The 15,938-nt window shown below is 40.5% G+C and overlaps 1 protein-coding gene across 1 annotated transcript; it reads left to right on the top strand.

The window, feature by feature from the left end:
• The first annotated feature begins 307 nt into the window (after positions 1-307).
• Positions 308-15,045, top strand: Lyve1 (lymphatic vessel endothelial hyaluronan receptor 1). The gene is made up of 6 exons (XM_015477625.2): positions 308-726; positions 4,665-4,836; positions 4,956-5,095; positions 11,820-12,113; positions 12,684-12,762; positions 13,293-15,045. The coding sequence occupies exons 1-6, from the start codon at positions 642-644 to the stop codon at positions 13,477-13,479; spliced, it is 957 nt and encodes a 318-aa protein (XP_015333111.1). The 5' UTR covers positions 308-641; the 3' UTR covers positions 13,480-15,045.
• Positions 15,046-15,938: the final 893 nt, after the last annotated feature.

Genomic DNA, 15,938 nt, shown 5'->3' with positions numbered 1-15,938 from the left:
ATTTTTATGTGTGTCTGATTTCTTTGAAAAAGGAATCCCCTGTAGTGGCATTGAGATTTCCAATGTATAAAAGAAGTCCCAAAGGAAGGCATGGGATTTAAGTGGGAATTTACTTTCATCATTTCCCCCGCACATTATAAGGCGATGCTGCTGAGGGGAAAAAAAAAAAATCACTGAGAGGAAAGAAGCACACCCACGCTCAATCTCCTTCTGACAGACACATTCCTATGAGTGTGTGAATGAATGGGCTCCACAGCAATAACAACGAATGGTGTGAGAACTGAGCCCACAGGGGAGGGCAAGTGGCAGGGAACATGGGAATTAGGAAAACCGTCGGTAGCTCACCCTGTGCTCTCTGCCTTCCTCATTCGTGTGTTTTCTGAGTCAGCATTAGCTAAATTTTCCAGAAAGCCATCCACAAAGTACAGCCTGGACATTCAAAGGACGTCACTCATTTCCCCCAGTGGCCTTGACAAGTCAGGAGCTTGAAAGCAGGGAAATCCGGATGTCTCAGCTATGAAGTGGAGCAGTGGCCTCAACATATTTCCAGAACCCTCCATCCAGCCTGGTGATTGAGCTGCTGCCTCCCTTGCTGCCAGTGGTCACCTGCAGTGCTTCCCTGGCTCTGAGGGGTTTGCACAATGGCCAAGTGCTTCAGCCTGGTGTTGCTTCTTGCTTCCATCTGGACCTTGAGGTTTCTGGCCCAAGGCTCTGTCAGAGTACAAGGTAGGTTTCTTACCAGATTTCCAAACAGAAGCGAGGCAAGGTCTTGGAAACTGTCCTAAGCCCACTGGGCTCTTGACTAAGGACTACTGACTGGGAATGAGGGCAACACTCAGGGGTCACAGAAGATCTAATGATAGGATGGCTCAGCCAGAAGCGAGCAATTGACCATATTGTTAACTTCACCAACATGATTGTGTTTGCCTTGATATCCCTTTGAATATTATTTTGGTTATGGCATATTTTAATAACAATATGTATAAATAAAACATGGAGGATAAATAATTTGTTCTTAAAAGTGTTTCATTCAAGAAGCAAACTATGACTATAGAAAATTTGAAGCAATTACTAAAAAATGGGTAACTGTCACTAAGTATTGTCCTATTTTGTGTTTTTAGAAGTATTGGCAAAATTATTTTAATTCCAAGTACATCATGCTATACATTAAATACTATGTATTAATATGCATTGAATTTAATATGCGGGAAATTAACTGAAAAAAAATTTGTGAAAATGTAAGTTTAAAAATTCACCGTCAGCTCCCTTCCAAAGGAATGACTTAAAGTGATTTCTGGGCTTTTGGGATGTCTAAATGGAAATTTCATTCTGCACTGTAGGCAAAAAATTGTAACCACAAATCACTTATTACAGCTCTGGGCAAATGAAAATCTGAGCACTTTTATTAAAGGGAAAATAGTTTTTTCCTCTGTTGGAAGATGCCACAAGATATAAAATATAACTGTGAGAGACACTTGGAATTGACTCATATATTGTACTTTAATTTCATAAGGGAGTTTAGAGTTCTATGATTGATATTTGCCCCCGCCTCCCAAATATCAGAACAGTTACTTGGGGTCTTTTTGTATTGTACTGCGTATTGAACCCAGTGTTGCTTTACCAGTGAGCCACATCCTCAGCCCTTTTTTTAAAAAATTTTAAGACAGAGTCTCACTAAGGAACTTATGGCCTACTAAGTTGCTGAGGCTGAACTTGAACTTGTGATCCTCCTGCCTCAGCCTCCTGAGTTGCTTGGATTACAGGCTTGCACCATCATGCCTCACCAGAACAGTTACTTTTACTAATTTAGATACTGGGAATTGAACCCAGAGGTGCTTTATCACTGAGCCACATACCCAGCCCTTTTTATTTTTTATAGCTCACTAAGTAACCTAGGCTGGCCTCAAACTTGTGATTCTCCTACCTCAGCCTCCCAAATCGCTGGGATTACATGCTTGTGACACTGAGCCCAACAGAAATGTTACTTTTTTTTTGGTGGGAGAGGGTACCGGGGATGGAGCTCAGGGGCACCTGGCCGCTGAGCCACATCCCTAGCCATATTTTGTATTTTAGATTCAGGGTCTCACTAAGCTGCTAAGCATCTCACTATTGCTGAGGATGGCTTTGAACTCGCTATTCTCCTGTCTCAGCCTCCCAAGCTGCTGAGATTACAGGCATATGCCATGGCTCCTAGAGAAATGTTTCTTTTAAATAAGCTTGGTCCTTTTTGAAATTGCCCTGGGGAGACTTCACTTGTCCCCTCAATGCCGCCATTATTCCAACTATTTGGGAAATCATGCTAAAACAATGACTCCATTGCACTCTGTGCACCGTCCTCAGTGATGACAAAATTTTCCTAAGGAAATTAACTGTTTGGAAGCAACTGAAAGTACCTTAAACAACTGTGGAATCAAGAGGTGATGAAGGTGAGTGATGGTGATGAAAACTTTTCTGAAGGTCTATTATGTATTACAGAAGGCTTCATTTAATCCTCTCAAGAACACATTTTATGAATAAATAAACAGCAGTCCCACCAAATGCTATGCAGGAGATAAATGCTAAAACTTGGGGTTGAAATCAGCTCTGATTTCCAGGTACATTTTTACTGTTTTCTAAGAAATATTTAAGGAAGGGGCTAGCAGAGTGCCCCTTAGATTCCAGCTCCCTATTTTTATATCTAAATGAAATAGGAAAGCATGAAATTGCTTAATATTTGTTGACTGCTTTCTATGGATCCAGTCTCTGTGAGGTACAAGTTATCTCATTTAATTCCAAATAAAAATCCTGGGATAATGTAGCCATCTCCATTTTACAGACAAGAACACTAACTTGTCCAAGGTCCTAAGGACCAGTTAACAACAGAAGAAATTTCTAAAGCCAGGTCTATTCGCACAAAATAGGTCTATCATTTATCTAAATAATAGCATTACTCTAAATAGTAGCAAGACCACTTTATAGTGTAACAAAGACTGTCTCTGAAGTCAATTTCCAAAGAAGCAATGATAAGATGTCTGAGCAATAGCAAGCTTATATGCCAAAGGAGCTAAATTCAAGGACAAGTGGACAACTGTCTGTGAATGTGTGTTTGTCTGTCTCCCTGCAGTAAAGTGGAAGGCAGAATCTGCCCCCAAGTTGCTTATGTCCTTGGGTTTAGAAAAGACACTTACACAAGTTTTAAATTTTCTCTTAAAAGAAGCAGGGTTTAGCACAGAATAATATCAACAGATGATAGGTGTGGGAATTACTATTGATTTTAGTATTAATATCAGCATTGGCATAGGCATGAACATCAGTGCATACAGTCATAGGTCGCTTTGTGGCCCCAGGCACAAACATTGGTATTAGGGTATTGACTTTCTGGTCTCTCTTGGTGACAGCAGAATCTGGATGCAAACAAGGCCACTTGCAAATACACATCCCTTCCTCTAGCCCCTGCTTCAGAACACAGCAAGATCACACAAAGGACTTAGAGATGTTCCTTCTATGTTTACAATAAGAAATTTCCTTTAAATACCAACCTAGAAAGTGATGGAGACATTTCTGCATCCACCACATAGAGCTCTCTGAACAACCAATTACTTGGGAGATTAAAATGCCCTTTGATGCCTTTTTTTCGATGAAGCCCAATAGGAATAATGTACTTGAATATAGTGCAACATGGTAATTTTATATGGTCTATAAATCCAAGAACCTAGAGGGAAAGGGTCAAATCAGTTCCCAAGTCCATTAGATTTTGGGTAAAAATATTAGCTACATCTTAACAGTTCATCTGCCTCAGCTGCCCCAGGAAGATCAATTATTAAACAGACTAAAACCAAAATGCTTTGAAGATGACATAAAGGTGACGTTATCTATGATTACATATCAGTACCTACTTTATGGTAGGCACTACACTAAACATTTTTACTAGAAATTCATTCACGTGATTCTCACTACCCTATCCAGTAGATCCTGTAACTGTCCATATTGTAAATAAGGAATCTGAAGCTCGAAGACATAAAGTAACTAGCCTGAAGTCACAGAGCTAGCAAGAAGCTTAGACTAGTTCCAGCCCAGGTCTGACTCTAAAATTCTATTTCCTTTATTTAGTTTCTCTGCCATGCAAGATTTATTGCCCAGGAACTCCAGGAACTTCTGAGTAAGCCTGCCCCCCAATGGTCAGAGAAGACCTGGAACCGAGAGAGCCCACATTCTGTTAAAATGAATGCAACATTTTCAGTCTATTTCAGAAATAGTGGTGTCCCCAACTACATTGATTGGGAGCATTGCTAATATTAATAATTATTCTATTAACCCAAGGCCTGAATTCGGTCTTTCCCAAAGCCTCAGAGGCTTCATTTTACAGAGTCCAAAAAGATTGGCAGCAGCTCTATTACCTAGACCACACCCCAGGAGCTAGCAGCCAAAGTCCCCATGCAATGAATGAGGTACCTTAATAGAGATGGATAGGATGGATTTGGATCTGGTGAGATTTGCAGCTTGAACCAGAGCAAGCATCCATCTAACCCAGCAGGCTGTCCTTGTAGGAAACTCCTGTTATTTCTAAATTCAATCCCAGCCCCCTGACCTACTGCCACAGCACAGTAACAATTCTCTTGCGAGAAGGAGAGCCTAAGGTGTGGGGCAAGGGCAAAGCACTGAGCACCTATGTGATTTCCCTGCAGAGCTTTCCATCTCACTGCCGTGCAGAATTCTGGGGGTCACCCTCGTGAACAAAAAGGTACATCGGCAGATGAACTTCACAGAAGCCAAGGAGGCCTGCAGGCTGCTGGGACTAACTTTGGCCAGCAAAGACCAGGTGGAAGCAGCATGGAAGTCTGGCTTTGAGACCTGCAGGTGAGGAATGACTGGATTCACTAATGCGGCTGGAGCTCCTTTGACACTGTGTTCTTATTCGGCACTAGACATGGTGCTTTCTAATCCTTTGTCCATTCAATGAGTGTGTTCTTTTCCAGTTATGGGTGGATTGGAGAAGGGTACACGGTCATCCCTCGGATTCTCCCGAACCCCAAGTGTGGGAAGAATGGGATAGGCGTCCTGAGTTGGAAAGTTCCGGTTAGCCAGACGTTCAGGGCCTATTGTCACAACTCATCTGGTGAGTCCACCCTGCAGCCTCTCCATGTGGCATGTCCTTTATGGGTATCTACAGCTCTGTGGCCTGTTTGGGAAGAGTAACCCTGAGCAGCAATAGAAGCAGCCATAGCAATGGTCAGCCAATTCTCCTAAGACTGTCTCTGAGTGAGCTCATGGGGGCAGTGTGCCCCCCAGAGCAAAAATTAGGGAAAAATGACTGAAAGGCAGTCTAAGAAGAGAGCATCCCAGGAGACTCAATTATTATCTCTACCACCCCTGCTTCCTATAATATAAACAGGAAGAAGGGAAGGAACCAAATGTCACATGTATGTGACCCATTCACTGTGGATGAAGCATTATGCAGGTTAGTTGTCTCCGAACCTCCACAGCTGCCCTGTGAAGGTTTTATCATCCTCAGTTACAGGATACAGAAATTCAACCCAGAGGGTGTAAAAACATCCCTAAAGTCTCTCTATTAGTAATTTTCTGTTACTGTAATGAAATACCTGAGGCTGAGTAGTTTATAAAGAAAGGAGGCTATTTAGCTCACAGTTCTGTAGATTCAAGGACATGTTGCCAGCATCAGTTCAGCTCAGGGAATTCTTTGCAGAGAATGGCATCCCAACGGTGGGAATGCTTATGTGAGAGAGAGATCAAATAACAAGCCTGCAAACCAGAGCCTGATCCAGGATGGCAACCCTCTCTACCAGGTTCCTAGGAGAACTGTATCTGTTCCTTTAAAAGGCTGTTACCCTTAATGACCTCCCACCAGGCTCTGCCTCTTAAACGACCCACCACCTCTTAACATCATCACACTGAAGACCAAGCTTCCAACACCTGAATCTTTGGGGATTCTCTCAAACCACATTCAAACTATAGCAGTCTCACCCCTATAAAGGTTCAAACTCAGGTCTAACTCTGACACCTTGCTCTTTTCACTGTTCCACACCTGAGGAGAGGAAATGCAGATGCAACGTTTGACATTTTTAAGAACAAACACAATCTCCATTTAATGACAGAAGGAATTGAATCCCAACCAGTCTAGTAGTCAATTCTCAGAGCATTTTCCCTTAAATCCCTACTTGCTCTCAATTGCCCTAGGAACCACTGTCTGGCCCATTACTTTTCACACATACTCAGATAGTTGACCCTCAGATTAGGTGCTGAGTGGTCCCATACAGGATAGATTTTAAATTCATTCCCTAAGTTCCATGAGATAAATGTTCACCAACCAACATGAGCAAAACCCCAGAAAGGCAGTAGGGAAGACAAGCAGTTAGTTCCCTGAACCTGGGAAAGGCCCTCAGGGCACCTTGTTCAGTTCCCTCACATCATGGATGAAATGACCATGGTTCAGACTGGGGGCAGCACAAATCTGCAGTTAGTGGTAGAGCCCGGCTGGAGCACAGGGCTTCTTCCAACATTTTTTCACCACCGTCCTTCTGTCCTCTGTCTCGTCAGCCTGTCATGGTTGGCTAGGGAATTGGCCATTGACATGCCTGCTTGTCTCATATCCAGCCCATGCCTGTCAAACAGCCTTGTAGCTGCCTTGCCTTCCCGCCAGCTGTCAACATGACAGTATGAAACCCAGGCCTCTGACTCGGATTCGTCTGTTTACCCATGGTTTCCTTTAACTTGTTCTCTCATCCCCTTGGTTCCTGCATACATCCATCCATCCTTCCTTCTACATTTGTTAGCTGGCATCTGTTAAGCCAAAGGCTTGATTAGACTCATATTCAATATTTTTTGGCAAACATATTTTATAGATGATAATATCATATTGTGTATTTTGGATCACATCACAATAAAAGGCACTTAATGTAAATATGTCCCATTTTTAAATTATGCTTTGATCATTTAATTAAGATGGTGACTGCCAGTTCCCTCTAATGGAATTATAATGATATGTCTTCCCTTTTGCAATTAATAGATAATCTATAATGTGATATTTTTGCACCATGAAAATAGGTGGACCCACAAACTGCCTTTTACCTAACAGTTTAACCAATTATTGATAAGCTTTGCTGGAATCAGTTATTATGTAGGGGACTGGAAAATGATGATTTTTCTAAATCTATCCTTCCTTCTACATTTATTAGCTTGGCATCTTTTTTTTTTTTTAAAGAGAGAGAGAGAGAGAGAGAATTTTAATATTTTTTTTTTAGTCTTCGGCGGACACAACATCTTTGTTTGTATGTGGTGCTGAGGATCGAACCTGGGCCGCACGCACGCCAGGCAAGCGCGCTACCGCTTGAGCCACATCCCCAGCCCCAAGCTTGGCATCTTTGATAAAGAAGAATCTCATTGGGCGTGGTGATGCATGCCTATAATCCCAGCTACTCTGGAGACTGAGGCAAGGAGGATTGCAAGTTCAAAGTCAGCCTGGACAACTTAGTGAGAACCTAACTTAAAGTTTTAAAAAAGTGCTTGGGACATAGCTCAATGGTAGAGCACGCCTTGATTCAATTCCCAGTACCACACACAAAGAAAAGGAGAACTCCCTAAGAGGAAGAACTCTCTCTCACACACACACACAGACACTTAAATGCACTTTCTCTCTCCAACTTATACTACCATGACACATTATTCACAATGCTCTCAATGTTATAGTCAATCTTACAATTATTATTCTTATGGATGTTCAAATTGTCCCAATTCTGGCAAGTGTGAGCACATTCTAGTTCACTATTGTGTCCTCTATCCTATTTTTGCTAATATATTTAATTTTTTTTTTTTTTTTTTGCTATACTGGGGATTGAACTCAGGGGTGCTCCACCTCTGGGCTACATCCTCAGCCCTTTTTATTTTTATTTTATTTTTTTTAAAACATATTTATTTATTTATTTATTTTTTTAGTTATTGGCAGACACAACATCTTTGTTGGTATGTGGTGCTGAGGATCGAACCCGGGCCGCACGCATGCCAGACGAGCGTGCTACCACTTGAGCCACATCCCCAGCCCAGCCCTTTTTATTTTGAAACAGGGTCTCACTATGTTGCCCAGGCTGACCTCAAATATGCAATCCTCCTGCCTCAACTTCCTGAGTCACTAAGATTACAGACATGTGCCCCTGCAGCGAGCTTATCCTATTATTTTTTGAGTAATTCCTTGCTCCCTGACACTATGACGTATCCCAGGCTCACTTTGTACTTTCTCTGTCCCAAATGAGAGAACAGCTACTCATTTCTACAAAGAACCTAGTTCTTTTTAGTGGAGAATGTTAATTAGAAACCAAGATCTGCATATAGGTTGTTCTCATTACTACTAAAGTTTCCATTGCTTCTTGGTCCTTTTTGAATGAGCAGCTAGGAATGTCATATATATATGACTCATAATTTTAAATATACATATATAAATTATAAGTTTATATTGATAATTCCAGCTCAAATTTAATAATGTATTATTTTTCTTATTTTATTTTTTAAATATTTATATCTCTTTTTTCTTTATTGAAAATCTTAGTTCCTTGTAAACTATATATTTTATTATCCTACAAGTTTCAAAATTATAAAACCAATATCATCAAGAATAACAAACCTACTGAGTGGAATTTAAGATTTCTTTGCAAGCCTTTTAGTCCTTAGAACAAATCCTTGCAAAGAATGTCATCAGTGACTTATGTACAAAGGTGACTTGGAAAAAAAATCTCTATTCTATAAGGTTGTATTATCATTTTTAAATAAGCTAAGTTCACTTGTATCTGATTGTGATCATTTAGAGTTCAACTTTTTTTCCTGTGTTTTTTAAAATAGATAAAACACTTACATGGTTCGATGGCCCAAAATATGCTTTTTAAAAGTACAGTCAGAGAATTCTTCCTCCTAATCTTTCCACACTGTTTCCACTCACCATTTGGGTTTCTGGTTTATCGCTGATTGTGTGTATAAAGGGAGCATGTGCATACATGTATTTGTATGTGTGTGTGTGTGTTTTGTTTCCCCTTTCTTTCTTACAAAAAACCAATATACTATATGCACTACTCTTCACATAACTTTTTCATCTAAATTCTAGAAATTACTTCATATCTGTTCATAGAGATATTTCTCATTTTAATGGCTACATAGTAGTCTACTGGCTGATTATAGCATAGCTTATTCAGCCCCTCTCCCATTGATGGACATTTGGGCTGTTTCCAGTCTTCCTAAGGTCTAAGTTTTAGGATTCCAGGTATTTCTAGAGTCTCCTTTTTCTGTGCAATTGCAATAAGCTCTTCCTTTGCCCCTGGATTGGGCTGTCTCCCTCTACATTTCATCCTCCACGCACGTCCACTGGTAACTATGTTCCTTCTCTGACCACGGGCTTGAATGACTTCCCATTTGTGAGGGCTTTTGCACATAAAGGTGGACATATATGAGAATTCTGTATGAAATTTAGGAGGTTGGTAGACCCCCGTTGAAAATTCCCTCTCCTACATAATTAAGTCCAAATTCTTTAACATGGTAATTATGAATCTTGATACCATGGCCCCACCTATCTTCCCAGTCTTCTACCCTGCTCCTAGCCTATCAAGTTCCCTCTTCCACACACACTATGTACTCTAGCCACACTGCACTCCTTGTTATTTTTCTAACATGACTATACTGTCCAGCTTCTGGATATTTGGATCTTGCTGCTCCTGTTGACTGGGATATCCGATTCTGCCTTTGATCCTAGGTGAGCTGTGCTCTCTTTCCGCCTTACAGGCTGCCTTATTCACATCATGGGTGAGTTCATTCAGCTCTGGGCTCTCGTACCTTCTGTTCTCTTTACTTTGAATGTTTTTGCCCTAGATCTTCAATGACTGGCCACTTTTCATCATTTGGGTCTCAGCTTGAGTGTCACCTCCCCAAGAGACCTTCTCTTATCGCTCCATCCAAAGTATCTGTCCCTCTTCCTCCACCCTTCTCAGTTGAATTCACATCCTGTCTCATTTTCTTTACACTATTGACCATCCTCTGAAATTCTGGCTTATTTGTTCACTTATTATCCTACACACCCCTAAAGAACAGGGACTAGGTCTCATTTGCATCATGTCCCTAGCACCTAGAACAGGACCTAACACAGAGTTGGTGCTCCATAAATATTTGCTTTATGAACACACCAATCCTCCATGCTCTGCCCAGATGCCTTAATCCTCGATGATCACCTATTTTCTTATCCTGGAAGTGAGACCCATGCCTTGTTTGTATTTAATACTAGTCCCCAACGTAGTCTGGTGAGCTGAGTGTTTTCCCCCTGATATTCAGAAATGTTCGTTTTCCATGGAAAGAACCTCAGAATGAAGTGGGATTAAAGAATGCAAAACGGGATTAAAAGTTCAAGGCAGAGAAGGTCAAGGATGATGTCGATTTGAATGGAGGTATTTTTAAAGTAGAATAGAAAAATAGCACACAATTTAATGCGTATGTGGTCAAATTGTTTGATCAGTTGTGTTCGTGAACTTGATTGGCAATTCACTTAATTTTCAAGCAAATCAACTTAATGGAATTACTTTTTGTCTATAACAAACATTCCAACTGATGCTATCCACTTCTGGAAAAAAAACAGGGATTTAAAATAGATGCAAATTGATATTATAATATGTTTCATGGCTCTGTCATTTACTACTTACTCTGTCATATACTTGACTTTGAGCAAGTTATTCAATTTCTTTCAACTTTAGTAATCTCCTGTGTAAATAAGGGTTTGGTAAAATTGTTAAATGAGTTACCTATTTAAACACCTAGTACCATGGTTGATTTGGAATCAAATACCAAACAAATATTAGTTTCTTCTCTACCATTTCAACAGATTAGAAAACAAATACACATGCCTCCCATGGTCCTCCCCCCTGCCTTTTATATTTGGGGATTTAGTTTTGTTTTGTTTTTTATGAGCACAGAGAAATTTGGTTTTAGCAGATCTTGTCCTGAATTGTATCACAAGTATGTCTTGGTTCCTTATCTACTCTTTCTTTCCTGTTGTTTTTCCTTTCTTTTTTATCAAATATTTATTGGGCCAGGCACAGTGGACACAGCATGATGACCAAGCAAGACAGGGTTCCTGCTTGCAGGGGTGGTCATAATCCAATGGGGACCAGTGTAATGAGAACTAGAAGAGGTACAGGAACAAATGTTTGCAGATCCAATCTAGTTCCCAAGTCTACCTAAGAAAGCCAAGGTCAACCTGAGGCCTGAAGGATAGGTAGGAGTTAGGTAAGTAAAGAGCCGGCAGAGAGCCTGAACCCATTTTGTCCCATCATTCCACATGAAGAACACCTATAAAAACTCAAACATAGTATATAATATAATTATATTATAATAATAAGATGAACATAATCACATTATAATGTAATAATTATAATATCAATATAATAATAAATATAAGCTCTACATCATGATTTGCAACCTGTGTCAATTTTATTGGAATATTTGCAGATTTGAAAATTAGGGACTTACTGGGTTAAGGGTGAAGGAAGCTCAAGGGAATGCTAGGCTGTGGGAGAAAACATGTCAGGAGCTGAAGAAATTTTAGTATGGTAGGAGCCATGAGAGACAAGCTGAGCAGATCAATCTTACAATGTCAGCAGGGCAAGACCAAGAAGCACAGCCATGCAAAGTAGAGACAGACTCCAAAGGATGCTAAGGAAGGAAGTGATATAATTAGATTTGCATTTTAGTGAGACCTTTCTGCTGCAGTTTAGCGGGTGATAGGACTAGAGGGAGGAAGAACAGTTGGGATGCGTTGCGATACTTACTTCTCGTTTCATTTTTCCCTCTCTGGGCAGATATTTGGGTCAACTCGTGTGTTCCAGAAATTATCACCACTGATGATCCCATGTTTGACACTCAAACTGCACCATACACATCGGAGTTCACGGACAGTGACGGCATCTACTCAGAAGCATTCACAACACCTGTTCTTGCCACTACCCCTGCTCCAGCCACCACTTCTGTTCCACGGAGGAAAAAATTGATTTGCATCACAGAGCTGGTTACGGAAACTAGTTTCATGTCTACAGAAACAGAACCCTCTATTGAAGGGGAAAAAGCTTTCAAGAATGAAGCTGCTGGGTTTGGAGGTAAAAGCTTTTTGTGTCTATGTTCTGTGTTTATGTGTGCTGATGTATAACAGACAATGAATATAGAATACAGTCTGCTTCAGATTAGGCACTTTGCACCTGCTAGATAAAAATGAAAACTCAACACAAATTCAGTTTTCATAAGGGCATAGAACTTTAGAGTCGTAAAGAACCTTAATGATTAAACTACAGATCACGAGTATAAAAGAGTTTCACTGTTGGGAACTCAAGATTTATAAAAATACATTGTTATGTTATTATATGTTCAAAAATCATCACCTTAACTGCCTGTTACTTAATTAATTTCTGACCTCTCTTTGTCAGGCAGACTTGTTAGCTAGATTGGGTCACTAGAGTTCATTAGGAAATGAACTCTACCTTTTGAACTGCAATTGCGTAGAGTCGAGTCGGAGAGGCAAGGCTGAGGAATCTATAGGCAGGAAGCCAAGAGGGTGGCGAGGGTCAGAGAGAAGGCTCTTCTCCTGCACTACCTATTGTCCACATCATGTGTATCATGAGATGCGCAGTAGGCTCCGTGAAGGACCTGAAGGCCTTCTCTGTTTCCTCCAGGTGTTCCCACGGCTCTGCTGGTACTTGCTCTTCTCTTCTTTGGTGCTGCAGCTGGTCTGGCAGTTTGCTACATCAAAAGGTAAGATTGTTGGTACATTGCTGGCCTTGTCATCTTTGTCACATCCCTACCTTGTGTTTTCTGGGATTGTTATTGGCATTTTATTGGTCAAAACGGAGACGGCACTACTATAAATTTTCTCCTTCATCTGGCCTCTCTTCCCTACCAACTTGTCTTTCCTACACTTGCAGCATAGGCATGTTGTCCAGACTGTAGACACCGGTCAATGGGTGTCCCTTTGAAAATCAGGATATAAAAAGGAAAGTTTGACATCTAGGGAAAATTTATATGCTACATTTGATTTTCGGGTTCTTGTTTTTCCTGGAAGAGTTGAGAGTCCAGCCTAAAGCTGGGCCTATGGACATACCATCTGATTTAAATGACTCCGTTAAAGTGGGGGAAATTAATGTTTTGGGGGCGTGCCTTAGCATCATTCCAAAATAAAGGTATTTGGTGGACTGTGCCAATAAGCACCGTTGCCGGTGAGGTGTTGATTATTGTGATGCGGGTTACATAGAAATCTCACACTTTAATTTTACGTATGCTTGCAGGTATGTGAAGGCTTTTCCGTTTACAAACAAGAATCAACAGAAGGAAATGATTGAAACCAAATTAGTGAAGGAGGAGAAAGCTGATGATGGCAGTCCTAATGAAGAATCAAAGAAAACAAATAAAAATCCAGAGGAGCCCAAGAGTCCACCCAAAACCACAGTGCGATGCCTGGAAGCTGAAGTTTAGATGCAAAAAGAAATGAAAAGCCACACCTGAGGCTAGTTTCTTTCCTGAACCATCCCAGCTCCAGGTGGGGAATCTAAAAGGGCCAAAGAACCAAAGAAGAAAGTCCACCATTGGTTCCTAATGGGAATCAGCTCAAGGCTGCCTTTGGGCTATGATGTTCTCCAAAGGGACCCCCTCTTCTTACCGCACCCCTTTCTGGACCCTATCTTTCTACCTCCAAAACTTCCCACAACCTCTCCAGCCTGCCTGTGTCCTAGTAATATCCCACTGGGAGAAAGGAGCTTTGCAAAGTACAAGGACCCAGGAGTACTCATCTGTACACATTTGTAAACTGGCTTCTGGGTTGGCAGAGACTAGGGAGTAACAGGCAGACGCGTCACTGAGACCAGGCTGGCTCCGTAGCCCAGAGCCTCTCTGCAGCTCTGAAAGGGAAACACTTATATCACCTGACAGGTCCCTTTGAGCCAGGCACAAAAGGTTTGAGACCTAATCTCTGGGAAGCCAAAATAAATAGAGCGATAGAAGGAGGCCAGGATCCTGCCAGCACCATTGTCAGCAGGGACTGTAAACACAGAGGGCCAGGTATTCTTCCCTGAGCAAATTGATTGGAAACACTTTTTAGAACATTCTCACACTTTCTTTTCTCTCTACTATTTTCTCTACTATTCCTCTGATTTTCTCCAGAGGAATAGACTTTTATAAGGAACAACCCCCCAAAAAAAGTACAAATTTCTGTTTTTATCTGGATTAAGAAATTATTATTAAAGACAATTACTGTTAAAAAGTAATAAAATTCAACAGTTAGTTGTCAAATGTCTACTATAGGTTGATTATCCTTTATCTGAAATGCTTGGGATCAGAAGTGTTTTGTATTTTGGATTTTTTTTAGATTTTTTAATATTTGCATATACATGTTGACTATCTTGGGGATGGACTCCAAATCTGAACACAAAATTATTTTATGTTTCATATATCCCTCATACACTTAGCCTGAAGGTAATTTCATACAATATTTTTAATAATTTTGGGGGCTTGAAACAGTTTCATGATGTAGAATTTTCCAATTGCGGATGTCATGTTGACTCTCAAGAATTTCTAGATTTTTGGAGCATTTTGGATTTTGGATTTTTGGATTAGGGATGCTATATATGTATAGGTCAATGTGTACATATCAGGTGCTGTGCAAGATATTACATTCTATAACTGAATATTATTCACCAAAAAATTGCATATAGTTGAGTGCTGTCTGAAGCTAATTTTTTTCTAGTTTTGATATGCCTTCCTTGCCTACTTCCAAACTAATTGTGGGCATTGATTTGTGTTTTTTTTTTTCTTTTTGTTTGTTTTTGTTTTGCTAAGACTAATCCATTCATTTTCTTTAATATGGCAACTATTATAACATTAATTTATTATTAACATACCTAACATTATTACCTCTGTATACCAAAGCACAAATTTTAAAATGTCATTAACATATCACTAGCTCTTGTTTTTCTAGCAAGAGCTTTGTGAGAGGTGCAGAACTATTTGTGCCAAAAAAAAAAATTAAAGCATTTAGAAAATTTATTTGCTCTCTTATTTACATAGATGCATTATATCTTTCATGAAAAATTTAAATAGCACCAAATTATAATCTGTAGTTTGCAAAAGTGAAAGGACAACTTTGGTTGCTAAAATTCAGATTCATGTAAACGCAGCAGTATATAATCACCATGTGGACCGTCCTTGCTTCGGTTAGTCTCATGTTAAGTTGGTCAAGCACACATGTATTAATTAGTCTTTTACTTGCAACTCAAGTGCTACATCCCAATCCACACAGGGTTCACAGGGAGCTGGATTCAGGACAGCTCATCTGTCTTGGCTCCCCAGCTTTCCCTCTCCCACTCTCTAGACGCCTATCTCCCTCCCCTCACCAGTGACCCTGCAGCCCCAGTCCTTGCAGTCCAGAGGTTAGAACCTGGGGGTCTTCTTTTGGATTGGCCTATAATTAAACAATTGACACTTAATTCAATTGTCAATAATTAAAAATCAGAAATCTTATGTTTATATTTCTAGGTTCCCTTGGAAAAAATGGAAAGATCTAGAATAGAGAACCCATATTATCTCACTGCATAATTACCTGAGATAGAGCAATGCTGTCCCTCTTGAGGGGGCAGGCTCTCATTTCCCCCGCCCTCATCACTGAGTTGCATCCTCATGCCAAAGGAAGGGTGCCAAACCCAAGGATCCTGCGGCACTGTTGCCTTTGTCATGTCCTGCCCATGTCCCTCATTTGTATTACCCACCTGGCCCTTATGAGTTGGAATCTCTGGTTCTTCTGCTTTATCATCTTTTTTACCCAGTTCTTGGGAAGTAAAGAAGAAAAGGAAAAAAGCTTAAACACTGGCCTTCCTCTGGGTGTGTTAGCTGAAAAAACTCAGACCTTCCACACATCTCCCATCTGTGGGCATCTACTATGT

This window comes from Marmota marmota, unplaced genomic scaffold (genome assembly GCF_001458135.2).
Source record: "Marmota marmota marmota unplaced genomic scaffold, marMar, whole genome shotgun sequence".
Lineage (NCBI taxonomy): Eukaryota > Metazoa > Chordata > Mammalia > Rodentia > Sciuridae > Marmota > Marmota marmota.
The sequence above is the reverse complement of the archived record's forward strand: the minus strand, read 5'-3'. Positions and strand labels throughout refer to the sequence as shown.